This window comes from Rhinoraja longicauda, chromosome 5 (genome assembly GCF_053455715.1).
Source record: "Rhinoraja longicauda isolate Sanriku21f chromosome 5, sRhiLon1.1, whole genome shotgun sequence".
In the NCBI taxonomy this organism is placed as follows: domain Eukaryota; kingdom Metazoa; phylum Chordata; class Chondrichthyes; order Rajiformes; family Arhynchobatidae; genus Rhinoraja; species Rhinoraja longicauda.
The window spans coordinates 69,626,981-69,647,493 of record NC_135957.1 but is presented as its reverse complement, the minus strand read 5'-3'; the positions used below and the strand labels follow the sequence as shown (position 1 = coordinate 69,647,493).

Below are 20,513 nucleotides of genomic sequence, written 5' to 3'. Positions count from 1 at the left end.
AAGGGCCTGTTTCCGCACTGTATCGCTAAACCAAACTAAACAAATGAATTTTTCAAGAAATTGTCAAAGGAATTAACCATTAGGTATAGATCTAGCTTTATTCTCCCTATTTTCTGTGCACTCCTTGACTGTATTTAAAGCAAGTAAAACTATATTTAAAGCAAGTAAAAAGATATGACGATAGTTAATCTCCAAGTCATCCTGCCAAGTTCATAATTGGGATTAATGTAGGATTGGCGAGGATGTGCAGTTGATGATAACTGTTTCCAAAGGCTCGTTTCCCTGCTCATGACCCGATGATTCTTCCATAAATAAATTAATTCAAAAGAAATAAATGTTAAAAGTAATAGAAAAACTTGCTGAGCCAGCAAAGTTCTCTTAAAAAAGAGAATGTGCTTCCTTGCCAAAGACTCACATACAGTTTACGAGCAGTAATGCTGAGTTTTCCTTTGATGTTATAGAGTCAGAGTGATACTGCGTGGAAACAGGTCCTTCGGCCCAACTTGCCCACACTGGCCAACATGTCGCAACTGCATTAGTCCCACCTGTCTAACTGTTTCTTAAATGTTGGGACACAATTAATATCATGCTTTAGACATGATATTTCTACAGAGGACTATCATTGATATTGGTCGCGCATTTATTGTGGGCTATTCTGTCGCTACCAAATCCTTAGCAAAATGATCAAAAGCCTGCATCAGTAATTGGGTGTCACTATCTATGCTGCCAAGTCACACAAGGAAATGACTCTTAAAATCAATATGAATAACTTTGTTTCCAATTGCATTGGAACATTAAAGATAAAGAACTTAAGATATGATGGGGATCATTTAAAAGTCAATACAAATCATATACAAAGCTGTTTTTGTGTAATTCATGTCAGTTTTCCATGAGTTGCATTCGGCTGGAGAGATATAAAATATTGTACTTACTTTCCATTTCTGGATTGAATCTTCCACTTTTAATCCAATTTGAAAAGCCTGCTTCCGAAACAGATCGTAACCTGGCGTAGTAATGTTCTTTGTAATAATCCGTTTCATTTGAAAGATCACAATACGTTTTTGTGATATTCTGGCACTCAGTTTTGATCTTCCAATGTTTTTCTCCATACCTGATTAAGAAAATTACACAATTAATAACCTTGGCAAATACCGAATTTGTAATGTCAACCCCAAGGAGGTATGAAAAGTATACTGGGCCACCTGCCAGTATAGGGGAAGTACAACAAGATCTGGGTATCCTTGTTCATCAGTCACTGGAAGTAAGCATGCAGGTACAGCAGGCAGTGAAGAAAGCTAATGGCATGTTGGCATGTTGGCCTTCATAACAAGAGGAGTTGAGTATAGGAGCAAAGAGGTCCTTCTGTAGTTGTGTAGGTCCTTCTGTAGTTCTGTAGGGCCCTGGTGAGACCACACCTGGAGTATTATGTGCAGTTTTGGTCTCCAAATTTGCGGAAGGACATTCTTGCTATGAGGGAGTGCAGCATAGGTTCACAAGGTTAATTCCCGGGATGGTGGGACTGTTGTATGTTGAAAGAATCGAGCGACTGGGCTTGTATACACTAGAATTTAGAAGGATGAGAAGGGATCTTTTTGAAACATAAGATTATTAAGGGATTGGATTTGCTAGATGCAGGAAACATGTTCCTAATGTTGGGGGAGTCCAGAACCAGGGGCCACTGTTTAAGAATAAGGGATAGGCCGTTTAGGCAGTGGGGGCCATTTCTCTGGATGCTTTCAAGAGAGAGTTAGATAGAGCTCTTAAAGATAACAGAGTCAAGGGATATGGGGAGAAGGCAGGAACGGGGTACTGATTGTGGATGATCAGCCATGATCACATTGAATGGCGGTGCTGGCTCGAAGGGCCGAATGGCCTACTCCTGCACCTATTGTCTATTAAATACATTTCACCCACAGGATCAGTGACACAAGGCTGAGGTGCATAAAATCATGATAGGAATAGATCAGGTGAATGCACAGAGTCTTTTCCCCTGTGTAAGGGAATCAAGAACCTGAGGGTGTAGGTATAGGTTTAAGATGAGAAGGGAAATATTAATAGGAACCTGAGGGACACCTTTTCCACACGGATGGTGGTGGGTATGTGGATGAGCTATTATAAGAAGCAGTTGAGATGGATAAAATAACATTTTAAAGATATTTGGACAGATACATGGATATGGGCCAAATGTGAGCAAGTGGGACCAGTTTAGATGGGGCATCTTGATCGACATGGACAAGTTGGGCTGTAGCATCTATTTCCATCCTGTAGGACTCTAATGCTGGTAGATAGTGGATCAGTCAGAAGAGCGAGTAAATATTAAAATTATGGAAATGTGCTTAACACACTTCACTTACAACAAATTTCTAACATAGCAAGGTGACGAATCTTAAAACTACCCTGGAAAAAATAACAACAATACAATTGACAAATTTACTTTTAAGTAGTCAGGTAGATGTTGTCTCACTGAAAATGTTATGTTCAAAATTAGCAAATGGGATCAAACTGCCTCCAAATCTCAGTGCAGGGAATGGATGTATTAATTTGAGAGGAATATTGAATTAAGCTCCAAGCTATTTAACCTTTACAATCTCTGTTTCAAATACACAGTTAGAATAAAAGGGAACGATAAACAGTGCACGGGTTTTTTTCTTTTGAGTGGTTTATACCACAATCAAGAAATAAAATTAACTTGCTCAGGAAATAAAAGAGGAAATTGCTGTAATTACACGGACTGAACATGGTGATTAATCGAAGGCCACAAATGACATTTATAATTAGCACAAATATAAAAAAATTAAATCACTGACAATTTTTAAGTCCTCAGTTATATACTTCACATCCAGCATAAAATAAGAATATTCTAGAAACTCTCCCACAGATGCAGTTTCATCTGTCGAGCGTTTCCAGCATTTTCTGTTTTATTTCAGATTTCCAGCAACAGCAGTTTGTTGATTTATTTCTATTCCAAAGTTGAATTCTAACAATTTTGAATCTCCCAATAAGGTTCTTTATCTCCCATGGTACGATAAAACTACCAGAACAGATATCAGGTGTGTTGGATGTGGGGCAAATGGACTCTAAAGAAGATACTGGCTTAAAACTCAGTGAGCGGCATGGTGGCGCAGCGGTGGAGTTACTGCCTTACAACACCAGAGACCCGAGTTTGATCCTGACCCCGGGTGCTGTTGGCATGGTTTTATGTTTTCCCCGTGATCACATGGGCTTTCTCTGGGTGTTCCAGTTTCCTCCCACATTCCAAAGACGTGCATGTTTGTGGGTTAATTGGCTTCTGTAGTGTCACAGCGGGATGACGTGAAAATATATAAAAGTGCCTAGGGTAGATAGGGTGATTGTGAACACCATGGACTTGGTGGGCCTATGTTTCCATGCTGTGTCTCTAAATTAAACTAAACTCAAGTTTAAGCTCATGTTCATAAGTCATAGGAGGAGAATTAGGCCATTCGGCTCGTTATAGTGATCGAGACATCCAAGGCCCTTAAAATAATACAGCAAAAACCAGACATGATATTTTCAGTCAAATGAGAGCAGCAGTGGAAGAGGGTATAAATTCATAGCTGAACAAGACAAATTTAGGGCATTTTCCTTCAGTGCTCAAAAGTGGCGGAAGCAAGAGACTAATAATTGTAATGTGTTGCTATGTGAAGCTAAAATATAGTATGTTTAAGAAAACACTTAAAAATGGAATATGGAGATGGTGGAGTTAATGTTTTGGGAGTGTGAAAGGATACACGCTCGGCAGCACGATTCAAAGTTGAATGTGCAAAGGCTTTGCAATAAAATTAAAATCCTCAAAGTAAGTGACATGGGCAATGAGTTCATTCCAAAATCCTGTTCTTTATTCCAATAGACGCCTCCATGTGTATACCGGTCTAAAAGTGACCATGCACAGGATGAGTTGGTTTGGTGATTATCAAACCCATGTGAAACAGTTGGGTAGATTGCACCAGATAGAATAATTCTGCTTTGTGTGCAAATTGATGTACGGATGGATAACACATTGATATAAAATATCTGTTCTACTTCAGCGTTTAACATGTGGGTCACTCAGGTGAAAAATCCTTGGAGAACTTGCAACTGCAAACGAGCTATTTAATCTTTTATATATTTTCACATCATCCCACTGTGTCACTGCAAAAAAACAACTTCACCTCAGTGATATCTTTCTAATTCCAATCCTTTCCAAACACATAATTACAAGGAGCAACACTGTACACTGACAATTAAGGCACTTCACATCCTTCAGAAGACGAGTACAGGATTCAAAGACAAACTGATACTCCAATACAGTAGATCAAGGCAGCTTAATAAAATCACATTTCACAGCAGCTATCAAATACAATTGAATAAAAATGAAGTCTGTTTGCACAGAACTGAAATATTGTGGTTGACCAAACATGTAGATTCCTCAATAAAGTTGCTGGATTCAATTTTATGAATTATTGAGTTCAAGTAACTCTCACTTTTCCACTCATATTCAGTTTGTTTTTCAATCATTGCAGATGATTCAATCATTGAGATGTCCTAAATTACATTTCTCACTGCTTCATTAAAAAAACGTTAAAAATGTAATAATTAAATGGGACACATGGTGCAGTGAGGCTCAGTGCACATGACTTCAAAAAGTACATTGGAATCAATCTTGGATCATGAGATCTGGAGCCAGTGACTAATCTACCTTTGCAAAATGGACCTGGGGAATTCAATCCGGTCACAATGTGGTGAATAAATGTACAGTTTGGTACAGAGACAGAACGGGAAGCTACTAAAATATCACCTATTCCTTTCCTCCAGAGATGCTGCGTAACCCGCTGAGTTACTCCAGCATTCTTCACACTTCATACTTCAGATTCTGAAGAAGGGTCTCGACCCGAAACGTCACCCATTCCTTCTCTCCCGAGATGCTGCCTGACCCTCTGAGTTACTCCAGCATTTTGTGTCTACCTTCGATTTAAACCAGTATCTGCAGTTTTTTCCCCCTACACTACTCCAGCATTTTATGTCTATCTAAAAATAAAGTTTTGATGGTTTATTGAGACAGTGCAAAGTATTGTGAACTTATTCAGTATCTCTTTCAAAGAGGCATCACAGGCATGATAGGCCAAATATTCAGCCTTTGTGTAATTAGTTCCTATGAGTGACACTGTACTACATTTCTTCATCTCTGTGCATTACTGCCCCCTTTTCAATTCCTTTTTGCGAACTTGGCATCAGTGGCAAGGATAGCATTTTATTGCTCTAGATTGTGACATTGAGATGCCTTCTGGAGCCACTGCAGTCTTTCTGGCGAAGGTGTTACCATGGTGCTGTTATAATGATGTTGGGGAATGTAATGCCAAAAAACAATGGTAGCACACAGATATATAAAACTTAAAGGAAAAGTTTTTCATTTCTGATCTGGATGACCAAAAGTCTTTAAGATAAGGTGGAGTCGAAGAAGAAAGTTGATGACACAGATTGGTGTTGATTGAGAGAGTGAAGAAAAGATTAGGGTATAACTCTCTATGACTCTAGGGGACTATCTGATCTGTCTGTAGGAGGCTTGATAGGGGGAGAACAGAGGAGAGGGGGGGAAAAAAGCACAAACAACAACAAAAAACATACTGGAACTGTGAGATACAGAACACTGCACTTACTGGAACATCTGGAATTAAAAAGAACGCTAGAAAAGCATTCAGACAGCGTCTTGGAAAAGAAAAGCTGAGTACCATCAAAACTGGCAAAGGATTGAAAAGCAAAATGAACTATTGCTGGAAATCTGGAACAAACAGTAGCATTAGGCTCTAAATAACCATGAATGAATGAATAGAAATTACACTTTATATTGCACGCTGAAGTGTTGCTTCCCAGGTGCTTCCCCAGTCGGCAGTTCCCAGTGTAGAACATTCTGCAAGTTTATTGACAAGAAATGCAGGTTTCTCGCTGCAGGTAACGTGTTTTCCTTGGAATATCCTAAAAAAAAAAACCACAAAAAAGCAGCAATGTTAGAAATGTAAGCGGCAGTCAGAATGGTACAAAGTAAAATTACACAAGGATTACCAACACTGAAAAATAACCTGGTCACATTGGTGTATCTTCACGATTATAGAGAAAAGAACAGCATGATTTTGCTGCTGCACATTGCAAACAATGAAGTCCCAAATTGTCTCTGTCTCTGTGCTGCCACGTTAATAACATGACCCCATACTCTCACTTTTAGAGGCAGAAATCTGCCCCAGTTTTCCTTCTGGAGCCATTTCCATTTGGTGCTTGGGCCCTCAACAGATTTTTAGTGGATTGGTATGAGGGGTTGCGGCCACCAGCCGTGCTATTTGAGGTCAACTTGGTTGTAATGTTGAAGCAAGACTTCCAAGCATTCGTGAGTGGTTGAGAAATATCAAAATACCAGTTCATTTCATGTCATTATTTTTCAATAGACAATAGACAATAGGTGCAGGAGGAAGCCATTCGGCCCTTCGAGCCAGCACCGCCATTCAATGTGATCATGGCTGATCATTCTCAATCAGTACCCCGTTCCTGCCTTCTCCCCATACCCCCTGACTCCGCTATCCTTAAGAGCGCTATCCAGCTCTCTCTTGAATGCATTCAGAGAATTGGCCTCCATTTCATTGCTACCTTGGTGCATTGACATTTCAGGTGAATGGAGAAGAGAGAGAGAAATATGTGGCCTTTGCACAAAAATTCCCAATTTTCCATCGTTTTACTTCTCTGCGCAATTTGCATTATGAAGTATGACATAATCTAACTTTTGTACAAATAGCCCAAAAAAGCAATGAAATATCCCTTCTTCTGGAAAAGCTAAAACAGCATTATTAACAGACCAAGATTTCAGAAGGCAAGCCTGTAAATTATATAACATACTACCGCATTTAGAAAGCCTACATATCGTCTCTGGCTTTTCTGGTTAGGTGTTTTCCATCCTACATAATTTTTGTTCCATTGTGGTTTTGTCTCTCATCAGCAAAGCGTACTGTTTGTGGTTTCTGTGGCAAATCGAGACAATGAATGTATGTCACTTTCTGTTGGTAGCCGCCTCTTAGACTGCAGCTTTCTGCTTTTAGCTGCCAGATGAACACGAGCCATTGTCATTGTCTGCTTGATTTCCAAGTCAAGTCAAGTCAAGACAAGAAGAAAAAAGAAACATCCATCACAGTGAGTCTCCTCCAGTCACATCCTCACTGTGATGGAAGGCCAGAATGTCATAAAAATCTTATAAAACAAAAATGTCTTGGGAAACTGATACAATTTATTAATTGCACCCCTCCCCAGGTATCTTCCGCTGCAACCGCAGGAGATGCAACACCTGTCCCTAGACCTACTCCCTTGACTCTGTCTAGGGACCCCGACGGCCCTTTCAGGTCAGGCAGAGGTTCATTTGCACCTCCTCCAACCTCATCTACTGTATCCATTGTTCACATTGTGGACTTTTATACTTTAGCGAGACTAAACGTAGACGGGGCGATCATTTCGCTGAACACCTTCACTCAGTCCGCCTGGGCCTACCTGATCTCCTGGTTGCCAAACACTTTAATTCTCTTTCCATTCCCCCACTGACCTTTCTGTCCTGGGCCTCCTCCATTGTCAAAGAGTGAGGCCAAACGCAAATTGGAGGAACAATACCTCATATTTCACTTGGGCAGCTTACAACCCAGTGGTATGAATATTGATTTCTCTATCTTCAAGTAACCCTTGCTTTCCCTCTCTCCTTCACAGCCGTCTTGCCTACTCTTGTTGTCTGTAACTCGTTTTTATCTAGGTCACAGTGAACGATGGCCTCCTTCCCTTTATCATCGTAACTTTTTTGCATATCTTTCATTCACTTGTTCTAAATATCGCTCTATCACCGTCTATAATCTCTCAGTTCCCTTTCCCCTGAATTTCAGTCTGAAGAAGGGTCTCAACCCGAAACGTCACATATTCCTTTTCTCCAGAGATGCTGACTAACCCGCTGAATTACTCCAGCTTTTTGTGTCTATCTATTGGAACATATTACTGATTATCCTCTGAAATGAGTTAGCAAAAATATCAGAGATAATCAATGTATACAATCAATAGGTACAAGTTCATCAACATTCCTATTGTACCTGGTGGTGATTCATGTCAAACCTTATGCTTCAATCTGATAGCTAATAGCTACTCAAAAATGAATAAATAGACTTGCTTTCCACATTATCGAGTCATTGAGCCTTATAGCAGAGAAGTAGTCCCTTCGACCCACAATGTCCATGCTGACTATGGATACCCTATACTAATGCCATTTTCCAGCTCTTGGACCATAGCCTTCTATGTCCTGGTGATTCAAGAGCTTGCCTAACTATTTCTTAACGGCCGTGAGAATCTCAGCCACCAGCATCCACTCAGTCATTTCAGATTCCAATCATTCTTTCAAATGACTGGAGATTAAATCATGGCATGAAGCTCAATGCAGAATACAGCATTAAAATTCATTTGTTCTGAAAGTGCAAACATAGAGAACATAGAGAAATAGAATCACAGAGAGGCACGGTGGCGCAGCGGTAGAGATGCTGCCTTACAGAGCCAGAGACCCGGGTTTGATCCTGACTACGGGTGCTGTCTGCACGGAGTTTGTGTGTTCTCCCAGTGACCTGCGTGGGTTTTTTCCGAGATCTTTGGTTTCCTGAGTGAGTGCAGGGCCTGAGTGCAGAGTCTGAGTGCATTGGCTTACCTTGAAACACTGCATGGATGAAAAGGGAGCAGGGTGGGCGGCAATCTGATTACCAGCCAATTTAGCTGAATGGTCTAAAATTTAGAGAATATGTCTCACCGTATATAGTGCTCATCCCATTTTCTAACACGAGTCATGTCATCAGCACACCCTTGCTTAACAAGAAGAAAATCTACTGCAATGCCTACTGTACAATGATGCAGGCATACTGCTTGAAAATAAGATTAGCACAGAGAGGAATCACAGTCGGCATGGATAGGTCTGAAGAGGCCCATGTCCGTGTCTTCAACATTTCTCTAATCCTACAATAATGCTTTTCAGGTTAACAACGGACTCAATAACCAGAGCAGTGTTGTTGAATCTTAACTATGAACAGAAATGGCAGGTCTCCACCCAGTTGTATCAATCCACAATATTCAATACAATAAAAATGAATACAACTGATGGATCACATGATACCTAGATTAGCACACCAATATTCCAAAATCATTTTCATAAACATCTTGGATTTGGTGTTTAAATAGGAACAAGTAAACATTGCATTTTTTTAAATTTTACAGCAATCTGTAATATTAAGCTCTGGCAGATACATCCAATTGGCATTAAATAGGCAATGGTATCAAACCTGGAATAATGGCAAAAGATCTAAGTGTGTAAGAAGGAACTGCAGATGCTGGTTTAAACCGAAGGTACACACAAAAAGCTGGAGTAACTCAGCGGGACAGACAGCATCTCTGGAAAGAAGGAAGGGGTGATGTTTTGGGTCAAGACCCTTCTTCAGACTGGTTAGGGAGAAGGGAGACGAGAGCCACAGATGGTGATGTGGAGAGATAAAGAACAATGAATGAAAGATATGCAAAAAGTAATGATGATAAAGGAAACAGGCCTTTCTTTGTAAGCTGTATGTAGGGTGAAAATGAGAAGCTAGTGCGACTTGGGTGAGTGAGGGACAGAGAGAGAGAGGGAATGCTGGGGCTACCTGAAGTGAGAGAAATCAATACTCATACCACTGGGCTGTAAGCTGCCCAAGTGAAATATGAGATGCTGTTCCTCTAATTTGGGTTTAGCCTCACTCTGATACTGGAGGAGACCGAGGACAGAAAGGTCTGTGTAGGAATGGGAAGGGGAATCAAAGTGTCCAGCAACCGGGAGATCAGGTTGGTTCAGGCGGGCTGAGCGAAGGTGTTCTGCGAAACGATCGTTCAGTCTGCGTTTGGTCTCGCTGATGTACAAGAGTCCACATCTTGAACAATGGATACAGTAGATGAGGTTGGAGGAGGTGCAAGTGAATCTCTGCCTAATCTGAAAGGACTGTCGGGGTCCCCGGACAGAGTCGAGGGAGGAGGTATGGTGACAGGTGTTGCATCCCCTGTGGTTGCTGGAGAAGGTGGTCTGGGTGGGAAGGGATGAGTTAACCAGGGAGTGATCAAAGGTTTGAAGAAAGGTCTTGACCCAAAACGCCACCTATTCCTTCTCTCCAAAGATGCTGCCTGACGCGCTGAGTTACTCCACCTTTTTGGGCCTATCAATGGTATCAAACCTGGCTGAATGAGGGGTGCAGAGGGACATGCAACATTCAGTAGTGAATGGACCTAAACATAGGTGGCATTTGGGTAAAACTGCAACTTCATGCATGCCAAGCACTAAAAGCAGGATGCAAGGGTAGGAAGGAACTGCAGATGCTGGTTTACACCGAAAATAGACACAAAAAGCTGGAATAACTCAGTGGGACAGGCAGCATCCCTGAGAGAAAGAATGGGTGACGTTTCGGGTCAAGACCCTTCTTCAGACTGAGAGTCAGGGGAGAGGGAGACAGAGATATGAATGGAAGCTGACAATGAAGCATACAATCAGTAAATGTTAATCAGGATGACAATGAAATTAGTTGGAGAACTAGGGCAGGGAAGGGATGGAGAGAGAGGGAAAGCAAGGATTACTTGAAGTTAGAGAAATCAATATTCATACCGCTGGGTTGTAAGCTGCCCAAGTGAAATATGAGGTGTTGTTCCTCCAATTTGCACTGGGCCTCACTCTGATAATGGAGCCGGCACGACCCAGGACAGAAAGGTTAGTGTGGGAATGGGAGGGGGAGTTGGTGTTTAGCAAATGGGAGATCAGGTAGGCCGAGGCAGACAGAGTGATGCTACAGGCAAAAGATCAGATCAAAGGTCTGCAGTCTCGCTGCATCATGAATAAATGGAATCTAGAGGGAGGTGGAAGCTTCAAAGAGCATTTCTAACCTCCGTGAAGGCAGAGTGCTGCACAACGATCCCAAGGAAGATGCTGAATTTGGAACCGTCCTTGGAGGGTGCTGAGGGGATCGGCCTTCTGAAGTTCTCACCAACAGAAAAGTCACGTTGGGAGCAGGACGCATGAAGCCAATTAGATACGCACCAGGGGGTATCAAGAAATAGCTGGAAGCACTGGACATTGCAAAATCTAGACGCAGGAGCTCAGACAGGATAACATGATATTGATAAGCATGACGAGCATTGTTAACATGATGAGCAACATGCTCAGTCTTCCCACCTGGGGTAAATAGACAATAGTTACAGGAGTAGGCCATTCGGCCCTTCGAGCCAGTACCGCCATTCAATGTGATCATGGCTGATCATCCACAATCAGTGCCCCGTTCCTGCCTTCTCCCCATACCCCCTGACTCTGCTATTATTAAGAGCTCTATCTAACTTTCTCTTGCAAGCCCTTCCATACTGGAGAGTCATTAGCTGAGAACGTACTCCTCAGCTTCTCAGAGTACCTTTCCTTGGCAGCTCCGATTCTTCATCTCAGCTTGTACTTGGCCTGCCTGTAGAAGTCTGTATCCCCGCTCCTGTAGGCCCCATCTTTTGACTGGCGGAGCTGTCTGAGTTCTGCTGTGAACCAGGGCTTGTCGTTGTTGAACCAGATCCGGGTCTTAGTGGGAATGCAACTGTCCTCGCAAAAGCTGACATAGCATGTCACAGTGTCTCGCACTCATCGAGGCTAGTGGTTGCTTTAGGGGGGCATCATATTAGGAAGACCACCAGAAGAAATGTGTGGGAAGGAACTGCAGATGCCGAAACGGGTCTGAAGAAGGGTCCCAACCCGAAACATCACCTGTTCCTTTACCCTCCAGAGATGCTATCTGACCTGCTGAGTTACTTTGTGTGTCTAGACCAACAGAAGAATTTCCTTGACTGCTACAGCTGGGGAGAAAGGAGGGTGCACCAATAAACCTGCAGAACAAGAATGCCACAACTTGACAACAGATGCGTGGAACCATTTGGGTAGGACCAGATAGATTGTATCTGGAGGACTTTGTGAAGTACAAAAGTTGGCAATTGCTTTGATGTCTTTTTTTTCCATCTACTCAAGGAAGAATTTGACATATATTTATAAATAATTACTGGTTTGAAGCAGTGATGGATTATGCCCATGTGACTATCTGCTCTCTGGGCTGCAACTATGTGCCACCGAAAATTCCTTAGTCAGTCTGTGAGAAAGAATGTTGCCAAACACCAATTCCTTCAGAACAGGATCTTTGTTGGTAGTTTGAAGTACCGTCGATTTTGAGCGTCTTGGAGAGTGACGACTGAGATACTAACTAAACTGTCCCAGCTCCAAAGTAGACATCTACCCAACACAGTGGAAAATTGATTTGATAGTTCCTGCTCTCAAATAGCAGGACAAATCACTTCACCCACTCACTATCCCATCAGCCCACTCCCAATCATCAGTAGAGTGATGGATCACTTACGATCACATATAAAGCCCTAAATGGACATTCCCCCCCCACATCAAAAATCTTCTAACCCACCTCTCTAACTCCAGGTCCCTCAGGTCGGCCGACTTGGGGCTACTCACTATCCCGCGGTCTAGGCTTAAGCTCAGGGGTGACCGCGCTTTTGCGGTTGCAGCTCCTAGACTGTGGAACAGCATTCCTCTCCCCATCAGAACTGCCCCCTCCATCGACTCCTTTAAGTCCAGGCTCAAAACCTATTTCTACTCCCTAGCGTTTGAGGCTCATTGAGGAGGCGCTGTGAACTGCTTTGTATGTGCTGTTATGTTTGTGTGCTACTGTATGTTTCATTTTTTTTTTCCTTAGTACATAATCAGATGTACAGCACTTTGGTCAACGTGGGTTGTTTTTAAATGTGCTATACAAATAAATTGACTTGACTTGACGATGCTATTAAACAACACTCAATATTCAATTAGCCTGCTCGCTACTGTGTAGGAAGGAACTACAGATGCTGGTTTAAACCGGAGATAGACACAAAATGCTGGAGTAACTCAGCGGGACAGGCATCTTTAGAGATAAGGAATGGGAGACGTTTCGGGTCGAGACCCTTCTTCAGACTCTTTGAAGAAGGGTCTCGACCCAAAACGTCACCCATTCCTTCTCCCCAGAGATGCTGCCTGTCCCACTGAGTTACTCCAGCATTTTGTGTCTCGCCTGCTCACAACTGCTTAGTTTGGGTTTTATTTGAACCACTTCATTCCAAACCTCATAGCAGCCTTACAAAGGAGAAACAAAGGTAATGTCCCTGTCAAAGAACTTTCAACAGAAGACATCTAGAAAGTGGGTTTGGCGCAAGTCCATTTTTGCACAACGTGGACACAATGGATCTCATGGGCTTCATCTGTGCAGCGAGTTGTTATCATTCTATGTTACTGTAGCACAATAAAATAGGAAGGAACTGCAGATACTGGTTTATACCAAAGATCGACACAAAGTGCTAGAGTAACTCAGCGTCTATGGAGAAAAAGACGGGTGACTTTTCGGGTCGGGACCCTTCTTCCGACTGCAGTCATTTGCATTCATTTGCATCCCATTGATTGCCCCACTGCTATCTGTATTTCAGTAAACTAGTTTAACCTCATTCTTTGACGGTGCATCAACTGCATTAATAAGAACGTTTAGCTTTCCCTTCATAAATGCAAAGATCAAACAGCTAATGTATAATTGAAGCATGAACAAGTTAACTAAGATAAACAAAAAAACTTGCATTATTAAAGCAAAATCAAAATACCAAGAATGCTGAATTAAATGTAGAAAATACAGTAAATACTGCTTGCAAAAGTTACCACTTTAAAATTGGTGAACCAGTTATGAAAGATTATTATCCTAAAAAAAAAAAATCAACTGTTGCTTACTTCACAGATGCTCAAATTAACTTGGAATATGCCATGAAATTCACCCAACTCTTAATCTTAACTTCAGGCAGTTGAAGACCATTCTGTTAAAGCTTTTTAACTAAGTGGATATCCTCACTCAGGAATTAATTTTGTGGAATGTGGCTCTGTCACATCCAAGCCAACTGTATCTTTCCTTGCATCTAGATTACCACATAGCCATGGCCACCCGCAGGACCTGCTCAATTGCACGATGCCCTTTGCCTGCTTGCATTCCACTGCTTTTGCAATAATGGCCATTATTTTACTCGCCTCTTTAAATGACTTGTTGAGCCTGTAAGCCAAATTCTCAATGAACACCAACACTAATTGATCTTGAGCATTTGGTTGAATTAACAGGCCCTTCGCCCCATCAAGTCCCCGCCGACCAGTGATCACCATTTTACTAGTTCTATCCTACACATTAGGGACAATTTACAGAAGCAAATTAAACTACAAATCGACACGTCTTTGGGATGTGGGAGGACACCGGGAGCACCCGGAGAAAACAATAGACAATCGACAATAGGTGCAGGAGGAGGCCATTCGGCCCTTCGAGCCAGCACCGCCATTCAATGTGATCATGGCTGATCATTCTCAATCAGTACCCCGTTCCTGCCTTCTCCCCATACCCCCTGACTCCGCTATCCTTAAGAGCTCTATCCAGCTCTCTCTTGAATGCATTCAGAGAATTGGCCTCCACTGCCTTCTGAGGCAGAGAATTCCACAGATTCACAACTCTCTGACTGAAATCTTTTTTCCTCATCTCCGTTCTAAATGGCCTACCCCTCATTCTTAAACTGTGGCCCCTTGTTCTGGACTCCCCCAACATTGGGAACATGTTTCCTGCCTCTAACGTGTCCAACCCCTTAATAATCTTATACGTTTCGATAAGATCTCCTCTCATCCTTCTAAATTCCAGTGTATACAAGCCTAGTCGCTCCAGTCTTTCAACATAACCCACGCGGTCACAGGAAAAATGAGCAAACTCCACACGGACAGCAGCCGGGGTTAGGGTCAAACCTGGGTCTTTGGTGCTGTGAGGCAGCAGCTCTGCCACTTAAATTATACTCTGTGTTATTATTTTTTTTATACCAACCTAGATAACCTCACATTTTCCCTCATTACCCCACTTCAATTACCGTTCTTGGTCCAGCTATTTAACCTGTCAACATCTCCTTGCAATGACACCTTGTCATTCCCAGTATTTATTATGCGCCTTTATTTGTAAACCTGGATGCATCACATCCCTTCCCTTCATCCAAGCCAGTAATGTAGAAGTGAGGGTCTGGGCCCAATCACTCAGGATCCAGAGATTTCATGGGTAAATAATATAGAGATTCACAACCCTGGGAGATGAAATTCCACAACCCCTTGAGTCTTTATCATATAGTTTGTTAAGCTGAGATTTCATTTATGATAAATTTAATCACCTTCAGTACATCATAGTAGGCTTTGGCTATCCAGTAATAGAAAATCAAGATCTCAGGCCCTGTAGAAACCTTATGGCCCAGCAGACAATCATAACATCCACTGCCTCCCAATATCCACTTAGTTTAGTTTAAAGATGCAGCATGGAAACAAGACTCTTCAGCCCACCAAGTCCATGCTGACTATCAATCACCCATTTACACTAGTCCTAGTTATCCCACTTTCGCATCAACTCCCTACACACATTAGGGGCAATTTACAGAGGGCCAGTTAAGCTGCAAACCCACACATCTTTGGGATGTGGGAGGAAACCTACTCAGCCACAGGGAGAACTTGCAAACTCCACACAGACAGCATCCGAGGTCGGGATTGAACCTGGGTCTCTGGCGCTGTGAGGCAGAAGGTCTTCCAGCTGCACCACTGTGCTGCCCAATGTGTGATGAACTACCCACAGCAGGGAATTCAAGGCACTGCGGAGATACCAACAGCATTGTGCATGCAAAATCATCCAAACATCCTTGCAGGTTAAGCAAGCCCATGTCATTCTCCACTCGATGGCTACCATTCCCAGCACCAAAGCCCTCAGTTGTCTCCAATGGACTGACAACATCCTTTGCCAAGCTCCTAAGACAGATATTTTAGTCCACAGCCTGTAAGAGGTTATCAGTTGGAGAGGAAATAATTCAAGAATGTTCTCAAAATGTCTTTGTAGAAGTATAACATACTCATGGAAATTGCTGCCCAATGAGAAGGAGAATCAAGATGGCGCTGAATTTCATCTATCAGAGGTACATACAAGCCCAGCATAAAATAACAGCAAACTGCACGCTATTTTGCAAACAACCCATCTGCCCATCTACCATTTCCTGCCCTACCTGTGGCTGTGTCTGCAGATTTCCTGATGACCTCATTAGTCAAAGGGGATCCTGCAGACTTTGCCACAGATGGAATGAAAGCAAACTATCCTTCACCTTGTGAGCCAACAAAAGAAGAATATCCTCAACAGGTAAAGATAAGAAATGAGACCAAAGATTAGAGGAGGAACATTGATATACTTAGAACAATAAAGAGGGACAGGAAGATAAAATATGTAGGAAGGAATTGCAGACGCTGGTTTACACCGAAGACAGACACAAAAATCTGGGGTATCTCAGCGGGTCAGGCAGCATCTCTGGAGAGAAGGAAATGGAATATGTATAATCATGAACCTATAACTTAATGATGAACAGCAAGAAAACGTGAGGGATGAAAGTTTAATGTTTATGAGCAAGGTGTAGGCAGCTGATTAGGAAAGGGATCAGACCAGAAAACACATAGCCAAAGCAATAAAATGAGTTCAAAATGCAAGTAGAGATAATTAAAGGCAATGATATCATAACTATTTCAAAATTTAAAGGGAATGGTGAGGAGAGAAATACAGTGCCCTCCGTAATGTTTGGGACAAATACCCATCATTTATTTATTTTCCTCTGTACCCACAATTTGAGATTTGTAATAGAAAAAAAAATCACAAGCAGTTAAAATGCATATTGTCAGATTTTAATAAAGGCCATTTTTATACATTTTGGTTTCACCATTTCAGGGCACCATAATGTTTGGGACACAGCAATGTCATGTAAATGAAAGTAGTTATGTTTAGTATTTTGTTGCACATCCTTTGCATGCAATGACTGCTTGAAGTCTGCGATTCATGGACATCATCAGTTGCTGGATGTCTTCTCTGGTGATGCTCTGCCAGGCCTGTATGGCAGCCATCTTTAGCTTATGCTTGTTTGAGGGCTTAGTCCCCTTCAGTTTTCTCTTCAGCATATAAAAGGCTTGCTCAATTGGGTTCAAATCGGGTGATTGACTTGGCCACTCAAGAATTGACAATTTTTTAGCTTTGAAAAACTCCTTTGTTGCTTTAGCAGCATGTTTGGGATCATTGTCTTGCTTTAGAATTAACCGCCAGCCAATGAGTTTTGAGGCAATTGTTTGAACTTGAGCAGATAGGATGTGTCTATACACTTCAGAATTCATTATGCTACTACCATCAGCAGTTGTATCATCAATGAAGGTATGTGAGCCAGTACCTTCAGCAGCCATACATGCCCAGGCCATAACAGATGTGGTGGTATGCTTTGGATCTTGAGCAGCTCCTTCTCTCCTCCATACTTTGCTCTTGCCATCATTTCGATATGTTAGTTTTCATCTGATCTATCCACAAGACCTTTTTCCAGAACTGTGGTTGCTCTTTTAAGTACTTCTTGGCAAACTGTAACCTGGTCATCCTATTTTTGCGGCTAACCAGTGGTTTGCATCTTGCAGTGTAGCCTCTGTATTTCTGTTCATGAAGTCTTCTGCAGACAGTGGTCATTGGCAAATCCACACCTGACTCCTGAAGAGTGTTTCTGATCTGTCGGACAGGTGTTTGGGGATTTTTCTTTATTGTGGAGAGAATTCTTCTGTCATCAGCTGTGGAGGTCTTCCTTGGCCTGCCAGTCCCTTTGCGATTAGTAAGCCCACCGGGGCTCTCTTTCTTCTTAATGATGTTCCAAACAGTTGATTTTGGTAAGCCTAAGGTTTGGCTGATGTCTCTAACAGTTTTATTCTTGTTTCTCAGTCTCGTAATGGCTTCTTTGACTTTCATTGGCACAACTTTGGTCCTCATGTTGATAAACAGCAATAAAAGTTTCTCAAAGTGATGGAAAGACTGGTGCTGAGAGCTCTCTTATACCTGCATTAAGGCGGCATTTAAACACACCTGAGCAATTGCAAACACCTGTGAAGCCATGTGTCCCAAACATTATGGTGCCCTAAAATGGGGGGACTATGTAGAAACACAGCTGTAACTTCTACATGGTGAAACCAAAATGTATAAAAATACCCTTTAATTAAATCTGACAATGTGCACTTTAACCACGTGTGATTTTTTTTTCCATCACAAATCTCAAATTGTGGAGTACACGGGCAAATAAATAAATGATGGGTCTTTGTCCCAAACATTATGGAGGGCACTGTAGGCGATCACAGTTCTGATAAAGGTCTCCGATCTGAAACATTAACTCCGTTTCACTTTCACAGATGCTGCCTGATCATCTGAATGTTTTCAGCATTTTCTGTCTTACTTCTGATTTGCAGCATGTGGCATTCATTATTTTCATTCTCCAGATTTAAAGCTCAGAAGACAGTCACAAAATGCTGGAGTAACTCGGTGGAACAGGCAGCATCTCTGGAGAAAAGGAATGGGTAAAGTTTTGGGTCGAACCCCTTCTTCAGACTGAGAGGACTATCAGTCAGAAGAAGGGTTCCAAACCGAAACCTATTCCTTTTCTCCAGAGATGATGCCTGACCCGCTGAGTTACTCTGCCATTTTGTGTACATCTTTGGTGTAAACCAACATCTGCAGTTCCTTTCTACACATGAATAGTTCAGAACTCTGGCTGCTAATCAAGTAACAGAAACATTGTTAACACAGCACCCTACTTAGCACGATGAACCCTACACAATAGAATAGACCATGCAAGTGAAAACCCTTAAGCATTTTCATCTATCCATTCCTTTCACAGATGCTGCCTCACTCCCTCAGAGTTACTCCAGCACTCTGTGTTTTACTCAAGATTCCTGCATCTGCAGTTCCTTGTGTTTCTTTTTTTGTTGTTGCTGGTTTTTGTCCTTGCAGAATGAGTGGAGGATGTTGACTAGGCTGTGGATGGCTAGAGGGGTGGTAGTGAGGGAAATGGAGGGAGACCTAGGGAGGATTGGAGTGTGGGAGCCATTGCAGGTCTGGTGAAGTTGAGGGCTGAGCAGAAACAATGCGACCTAACTTTGGCACAAGGCAACGAAAATCAACAAACACCAAATGCTGGAACTCTGGAATAAAATGGACAGAGGTGGAAAACACCGGGATTTGCGGCGCATTCCCAGTTTCGCCTTTTCAAAAAAAATCCCATTTCCACTTTCTGCAGTTCGTTTCTTCCCACAGCATTGGGGACAAATCGCTCTGCACTTTCCCCGCGATTATCATGTCCAAATAAGACTGCAGAACTTCTTCGCCACGCAGGTCAATTAAAGAATCAAATAGTATTGCTCCTTTGTAGTTACCGTTGGGCAGCAACAGCGACAACAGAAACCCTTTTCTAAAACAAAAATCAAACGTGAACACGCAAGCAGTGAATCTAATTTACAATGAAGATTAAAACAAACGCGCTGTAATAACAAGTGATATTTCAGTCTTACCTGTTGCAGACAGGAGAAAGAGCAGGGGAACGGGGAAAAGCCAGGCTATGTCCATGTTAACATGAGTGCACCTGCTGAATGGTACAACACTCAGTGGCAACGACTGGATCGCCCCCGTCCGCACAGGCAGAGAGAGAGAGAGAGAGAGTGTGTGTTGCTCAGCAGGTAGAGGAAATGAAACTGAGCAAAAGCTCTTCGCTCTGCCCTGAAAACCTAGGCGTGACCGCAATGCATGTCCATGTCCATGTCCATATGCATATGCATATGCATATGCACCCTCCCCGCTGCCTGCACTTCAAGGAACATGTGTCTTCTTTATTTAAAAACACGTGTCTACTGAGGGCAGCGTCCAGGCATCTGGACTTTGGTGCGTTGGAGACATGTAGCTTATCAAATCAGTGAGAAAAATCACATTAACGCGGGCAGTGCAGGTAGATGAGGATGAGGGGTGATCTTATTACAGGTGTATAAAATCGCGAGAGGAATAGATCGGGGAGACGCACAGAGTCTCTTGCCCAGAGTGGGGGAAATCGAGAACCAGAGGGCATGGGTTTAAGGTGAAGGTGGAAAGATTTTATAGGAATCTGAGGGGTAACTTCTTTTACACAAAGGGTGGTGTGTGAATGGAACGAGCTGCCTGAGGAGGTAGTTGAAACAGAGACTATTGGAAATTTTAAGAGACATCTGGACAGGTATATGGATAAGAGGTTTGGTGGGATACAGGCCAAATGCAGGCAGCTGGGGACCAGTGTAGATGGAACATGTTGGTGGGAGTGAGCAAGTTGGCTGAAGGGCCTGTTTCCACACTGTACGACTCTATGATATTCTGCTGTTGCATTCTGTGTTCATTCATGGTGTGTGAAGTTATATTCCCCTGTGCCTTTAGAATGTCCAGTTCGACTATACTAGAAAATGTAAACAAAAATGCAGATGCTGGAAATCTGCGACAAAAACAGAAAATGCGTGAAGTAGTCAGTAAACCAGGCAGCATTCGTGAAAACAGAAA

At 42.4% G+C, this 20,513-nt stretch overlaps 1 protein-coding gene across 1 annotated transcript in view; it reads right to left on the bottom strand.

Annotated features, from left to right (window-relative positions):
- Positions 1-19,618, bottom strand: part of LOC144594041 (uncharacterized) — a 29,519-nt gene extending 9,901 nt beyond the window's left edge. The window contains exons 1-3 of the mRNA XM_078400209.1: positions 19,508-19,618; positions 5,835-5,970; positions 933-1,111 (exon numbers count right to left, since the gene is read on the bottom strand). Coding sequence (XP_078256335.1) covers positions 933-1,111; positions 5,835-5,970; positions 19,508-19,562 — 370 coding nt within the window. The 5' untranslated portion in view covers positions 19,563-19,618. The remainder of the gene's footprint in view (positions 1-932; positions 1,112-5,834; positions 5,971-19,507) is intronic.
- Between the last annotated feature and the right edge of the window lie 895 nt (positions 19,619-20,513).